The sequence below is a fragment of the Panthera uncia genome, chromosome D1, assembly GCF_023721935.1.
Source record: "Panthera uncia isolate 11264 chromosome D1, Puncia_PCG_1.0, whole genome shotgun sequence".
Classification (NCBI taxonomy): Eukaryota; Metazoa; Chordata; class Mammalia; order Carnivora; family Felidae; genus Panthera; species Panthera uncia.
The window spans coordinates 40,448,728-40,455,714 of NC_064808.1; the positions used below are offsets into that span (position 1 = coordinate 40,448,728).

General features: G+C 42.6%; 1 protein-coding gene across 1 annotated transcript in view; it reads left to right on the forward strand.

The window, feature by feature from the left end:
- Positions 1-1,531: 1,531 nt before the first annotated feature.
- PLEKHA7 (pleckstrin homology domain containing A7) overlaps positions 1,532-6,987 on the forward strand; it is a gene marked incomplete at its 5' end in the record, with an annotated part of 92,377 nt that continues 86,921 nt past the window's right edge. The window contains one exon of the mRNA XM_049639980.1: positions 1,532-1,629. Coding sequence (XP_049495937.1) covers positions 1,532-1,629 — 98 coding nt within the window. The remainder of the gene's footprint in view (positions 1,630-6,987) is intronic.

Sequence of the window (6,987 nt, forward strand, 5' to 3'; positions counted from 1 at the left end):
GGAGGGACAGAGAGAAAGAGACAGAATGTGAAGCAGGCTGCAGCCTCTGAGCTGTTAGCACAGAGCCCATCTCTGGGGCTTGAACTCACTCACCACAAAATCGTATCTGAGCCAAAGTCAGATGCTTAACTGACTGAGCCACCCAGTTTCCCTTTTTAGGCTCTTCTGATACCTTAGGACACACCTTGTTAATAGATGCACAAAATAAATCAAGATAAAACACAGATGCTCACAGACACAGTTCAGAGCTGTGGCAGTTTCATGCTGAGATGCTGAGTGTAGTTCCCAGATAGGGAGCTTGGTGGTGCCACTCGCTGCTCGGGTGTTTGCTGCCTTTGTGAGGGCTCCCTGCAAAACAAACACTGAATGCTACTTTTGCTTTTCAGCCTTTTTTTATTTTTTTTTTTTTTTTTAATGTAAAAGCAAAAATTCTTCTCATATTTCTTTCTGTTAGCGAAAACAGGTACAGTGTAGGTCTTTCCTAAGTGAAGTGGTATAACGTGAACTTTCAAAAACAGGGGACACCTGGACTCAGCTATTTCAAATGAAGACGTCTTAAGGACATAGGAAATTTCTATGTTAATAGGATGTGAGCAAAGCAGGATACAGATTTCTAAATACAGCAAACTCACAATTTATTTTGTAATAGAAAAAAACTAGGGAAGGAGAAGATAGCCGGGTTTATCTCTAGGTTGGTGAGATCATGGATGGCATTTTTTCTTTTTATATTTCTAAAATTTCTAAAAGAACAGTGATGTTTTGATTAGGGAAACTTTTAAAAGTAAATCATATTCTTTGAAAAAGCAGGACGTTGGGTTAGTTTATTCATTGAGCAAACAGCAGACTCTAGAGCCAGCTCCTCCTCCCTTACAAAGAACCAGGCAGCCTTTGTGAATACACAAAACACCTACACACTTTGGTTGTGACTGTCAGCCTGGTGTGGAAGCTGATCCCTCCTAACTTCAAAAGGGTGATAGAAACTCTGCAGTGTTGAAAATTGTGCAGGCCATGTTGCAGAGACATGCCCATGCATTTATATCCTATCATTGAGGTGAAGGCATTTTATATTAGGGAGAAGAATTTTAAGAAGATAGTTTTTCTGGGTGAGTGGTTAATTCTTGGAATTCTTTCCCTGGTTGATGGTTTCGGGAAGCTGTTGAAAGTACTGTCTGCTTTCCTTCATTCTTGTTTTAGCTCGTGCCATCTAAAAGTAACTTTTTGCTCAACAGTTCGGTTTGTTGGAGTACGTACTTCGGGGAATGTCTCTCGAAAATGCAGTGTTCTCTTGGAACCAAGACTTTCCTAGAGTTAAAATCCCTGCGTCTTAGGTGGGCTTTGACACCTGAGCTGGAAAAGTTCGTGTTTTTTTAATGCAGTGGAATTCTGAAAGATCAAATGCGTCTCAAAAGAAAGGCTCACTCTCTCAATCTGGGAGGAATCTGTAATGATCCAGGGGTCCTCAGACATTACTGACTTGTTGTTGTGTATGTAATCCTTTCCATTCACATGACTTCTCATTCATTATCTCTCTTTCTTTCTCTCTAGCCATAACCAACAGACCACAGCATTCAGGCACCCTGTGAGTGGGCAGTTTTCTCCAGAAAATAGCGAATTTATTCTTCAAGAAGAGTAAGTACTTCTGTATATTCTACTTTTCCAAGCAGAGTTTTGAGAGTTTAAAGGCATTTGCTCAAAACAAAGCTTGTTGGACTATTTTCTCGCCCAGATAGAGGGGCTTGGAGTGGGTTGGTTGATACGAGGTGGAATGCAAGAATTTTGTTTTTTAATCTCTGGATGTCTCTAAGTGGGAAGATGTGTAAGTGGGGAGATGATACGGGCTCGTGCCATGATTGGTACTGTCCGAGCCTGTTACAAACTCTTTTCCCCCTGAATAAACCCTCCCCCATCAAGTATCCTCTAACATACTACTGTGCTCTGAGAGGACCCACTCATCTAGAGTGAAGTTGCCTTAAATACAGCCTCACACCAAGCTGAACCAGCCTCCCATAGACACCTCAAATAAGAGTCCAAAGCCAGGGCTTAGAAGGGAGGAGGGCTGTGGCATCCATTGTCCCTGAACATCTGGAGTTCTTTCTGCTTGCTTTTTCCAACATGGGGACTTTCTTGCTCCTCAGTCCTATTTCAGCAGGGCCCTGGGGTGTTCTGAGGTAGGTTCTACCGCCCAGGGCTTGTCTACTTAAAAACACATGTACAGCCCAAGCAAGATGTGTTCTTCTCCCAAAAATGAAGGAAGAGCAATGTATGCAAGTGGCTTTGTTCCCTTCTGCTCATCTGAGACCATTCTGTTTGAAGAAAATGATACTGTTTGAGAAATTCATAGAGATGTTCACTTCCCCCCTTTATATTATTTTTCTGTTCAATCTCTAGACCAACTATGATCTTAAATTATCAGTATTTTTACAGCATTTCCCTCCCTCGGTACTTACACCTTTAAACTTTGGGTTATGGAAAATTTCAAGCCTATGCAAAAGGAGAGAGAGTATTATCTCCCATCTTCAATTTCCAAAACATGGCTGATTTTATTTATTTCATCTATAGCCTCCCCCTCACTACCTGGATTATTTTGAAGCAAATTTCAAACACAACATTTAATTCCTTCAGTATTTTCAGCTTAGAGTCATTATCTTACAGAAGTTTTAAAACTAGAAATCTATAATTATGATACGAAATTCCTTACATGTGTACTCTGTGCTGAGGGTTTTACATATTTAACACAATAGTCCTGAGAAGTAGACCATCATCATCGTTTTAAAGATGAAGATGCCAAGACTCAAAGAAGTTAAGTCACTTGCTCAAAGTTGCATGACTGGAAGTAGAAAGAGCTAGGATGTCACCCCCGTTTGATCTCTTTAGTCAGGACTAACCCTTGGTACTAGTCAGAGGCTACTTACTAAATTATTATTATCATTATTTTAAGCAGACTTCATGCCCAGTAGGGAGCCCAATGTGGGCCTTGAACTCATGACCCAGAGATCAAGACCTGAGCTGAAATCAAGAGTTGGATGCTGAACCGACTGAGCACTCCAGGCGCCCCTACTTGCTAAATTATTTTGATGCTGGTGGCCCATGGGTCCTGATGGCCAGTCTGGAGTTGGCGTCTGACTTTGAAAGCATTAATACTATTAGTGGATGGAAGATAAAGATGGTCTTGTCTCCGGCATCGAGATAGAACTGCTATGTAAAGACAGAACCAGAATGTAGATTCTCCACATTCCAATTCAGAATGAGTTTGTTTATAGAATCCTGAAGGTCAGAAGCTCTTGGGAGGTCAGCTCAGCCCCCTTCCTTAGGCATCCTAGAGACACAGGTGCTTGTCATTTTTAAAGGTCTGGATGGAGAGTCCATTAGAACACCTAACTTGGGAAGTTACCAACTTTAATAAAAGCTTCTGGAGGAATGCAGACTTCCCATCACTAAACACCCTTGCCCCCCTCCCCCCCCTTCCTTTTCCTCACTGTTACAATTTTGTCCACTTTTGAGATGGTAGTCTCTTTTCCCCTCCCAAAATATCTCTGTAGCTAATCTCAATTCCATCCACTTTTCAAGGAAAAGATACTCATTTTTTTCAAGGGTCACTTTCCCCCTCTATAGATAGCATTTTCTGGATGTCCTAAGGACTGCTTGCTTGTCTTAAGTGGTGGGTGCAATGTCGGGGTGGCCAGACGTTCCTGGAAGCAGGCACAATGTGCTTTAGGCATTGAGAAGAAGCGTGGATTCCTATGAACCGATGTGGTGATTCCTACACTTATTAAATACTTACTAAGTGCCTATATTGTGTCAGAGGCTGTGACAGACTACAGTTACAGCGGCAAGCAAGACAAATGTGGTCCTGTTTGTGAAGAGCTTATGGTTGAGTAGGGAAGATAATTAAACAAGAGCTTACAAATGTGATAAATGTTCATGGTAGAAAAAACATAGGGTTCAATGGGAGTTGATAAAAGAGGGTTCTAACCTGGTTTAGGAATTGTGGGAGGCCTCTTCATCCTGGGAAGGGATGTTGTTTACATTGTCTCAGTTGTCCAGTCAAGGTGCCCCCACCTGAGCAAAGACCTGGGGGGGGGGGTGGTGGGGAGAGTGTGGAGGATCTATACTAGTTGAGTTAGAAAGAAAAATGAAGCACACCAGATGGATTCTGGAGATACTTGGGAGGTAAAATTGACCGGACTTGGTGATTGATTGACTGTGTTGGGGATGAAAGAAAGGGAAGACTTTCCTGAGGTGTCTGGTCCTAAATTGGAGGAAGGGGGGATTTAGATAAGTGTAGATAAGTGTGCACGTGCGTGCCATCAGTCACAGCTGAGGGAAGGGTGATGAGCTTTGGTGGGGTCAGAGGGCAAGAGTGACTGACTTTTAGCAGGGGTTTATGAAGGGGAGTGTGGAGATAAGGTGGGAGAGGGAGTTGCAGCCAAGTATCTAAATTGCCTCCTCCTGAGATACACCCAGATTTACCCTCTGGTGGAGCTCTCAAGGGTGAGTGAGGCACAATTTCACCTCACAGAAACCCAGTTTTAAAGATGCCAACAAATAAGATTCCTGATTTGTTCCCTTAGGGGAGCTTAATTTTGTTGTGTAGTGTGTTATGTGGTGAAGAAAAAAGACTGAGATGACCATTTGTGTGTCCTTTACACATCAGCTCTCAGATTAATGTGGATGGAAAAAGGAAAACTGGCTCTTTTCTTTTTCTTCTTGAAAGAGTGTTTGTTAAGGCGTCATTGACTCCTTTCACCAGAGCCTCCACTCTGGGTTCTTTTTTTTTTTTTTTTTTTTTTTAATGTTTATTTATTTTGAGAGAGAGAGAGAGTGAGCATGTGAGCAGAGGAGGGGCAGAAAGAGAGGGAGAGAGAGAATCCTAAGCAGGCTCCACGCTGCCAGTGTGGAACCCAATGCAGGGCTTGATCCCATGACACTGGGATCATGACGTGAGCCAATATCAAGAGTCAGATGCTTAACTAAGCCACTTAGGTCCCCCCCCCCCCCCACCAACTCTGGCTTCTTGAATTGAATTGAATCCTTCCAGAGCAGTGGTTTTCAGGGTGGTCTCTCCACCAGCATCACCTGGGAACTTGTTAGAGATGCAAATTCTTGAGCGCCACTCCACGCCTACTAAATCAGAGTCTCTGGAGGTAGCACTCCATAACCTGTATTTTAGCCGGCCTTCAGGTGCTTCTGATTCAGGTAAAAGTTTAAGAACCACTGAACAACTTGCTAATCCCTCCTAAATTACTCCCAGATTCTTCCTTTCATCCTTAAATCTCCTCCAGATACCTGTCATTCTCTGGGCCGTGGTGACAATATTAGATGGATTTTAGTCAAATAATTGTGGGCTCCTTCTTGTATGGGAAGAAAAACAAACAGGTCCCCATGGTAGCTTCCTTTAGAGCATTACTGTGTGAACAGGTAACACCTCTCCTCCAGTGTTGGCAGGTGGGGTTTACCAAAGCTGCTTGGTGTAACAGGTGCATGCCCATCAAAAGATGATTTCCCGCCTTACATATTGGAAGCAGGGAGAAGAGAAATAATGTGAAAGCTATGATCAGTGGATCCAGAGGGCATGAGCTCTGAGCATTCTAGTTTCTGTGTCAGTAATACAGGATAGGCTAGGGTCTGCTGTGGTAACAACAACAAACAATCTCAGTGATGTGAAACAATTAAGGTTTATTTCTCGCTTGTGCTCCATGTCCGTCACAGGTCCCCTGAGGGATTCTGCTCTGTCATCTTTACCAAGGGAAGCTCCATCTCTGTGCTTCCATGATTGGCAAAGGCAAGAAGAGGGGAACTCGGTGAATTGTGCACTGCTCTTTCACATTTCATTGGCTAAAGCAAGTCAGATGGCCACTTTAAGGGGCCAAGAAAGTACATTTCTATCATGTACCTGGGAAGAGTATCAGAAATATTTCTTGGCCATCATAATGACTACACTTAATGATCCACAGTTCAGATTTATTAAGGGAGTCAAGACCTTTTGAGTCTGTCACTGACAAGCTTAAAATTTTGCTGCATGATTAGAAGGTTTGATTTCTCATTTCACCTTTTCTGTTCTTTGTCAGAACGCCCAAGGCAGGTGGGTATCAGCCAACAGGTCCTACAGGCTTGTTCCCCAGGGGACACTTCTATACACCAAAGCCACCAAGCACATGGAAATCTCACTTGGAAGAGCTAATATGAGCTCAGGCTGCATTAATAAAAGTACAATATGTAGAGAAAGGAAGACAATACTTTTGGTATACTATGGTGATTGTGGACTACTTCACTCATTCATTCCAAGTTTATGGAGCATCAAAGACATGCCAAGCCCCAAACATTTTGATCTGGGTACTAAATTTTAAGAGGGATGTTGAACAATTGAGATTGCCCTGGGGAAGGGGACCATTATGGTGAGGGGTCTGGAAACCCTGTCCTGTGACCTCTCATATTTAGTCTGCATGAGAGAAGATGAAGGAGGATGTACTGTAAGTCTTCAAGAAGGGCTGGCACGCAGAAGTGAGGTCCATTTGTTGCACGGCTGCCGAGGCAGGCATCAGGTCAATGAGAAGAATTATAGGCGGGCAAATTTTAGCTCAGTTCATAATTTTCTAAGAAAGAGATTTTTCAACATCCCTTGTTTCAGGATCTAGAGTTTCATCTTTAACTTTAAATGAGATAAGCTACCTCCTAGAATAAGACTTGACTTTTTCCATTAATAATAATATTGTTATTATTTTTACAACGAACACTTAGAGCCCTTATTATTTACTGCCAGGTACATTTCTAAGTACATTTCCCCAACAGCCCTTATTATTTATTGCTAGGTACATTTCTTTCTTTTTTTTTTTTTTAATATATGAAATTTATTGTCAAATTGGTTTCCATACAACACCTAGTGCTCATCCCAAAAGATGCCCTCTTCAATACCCATCACCCACCCTCCCCTCCCTCTCACCCCCCATCAACCCTCAGTTTGTTCTCAGTTTTTTTGGGGGGGGGGGT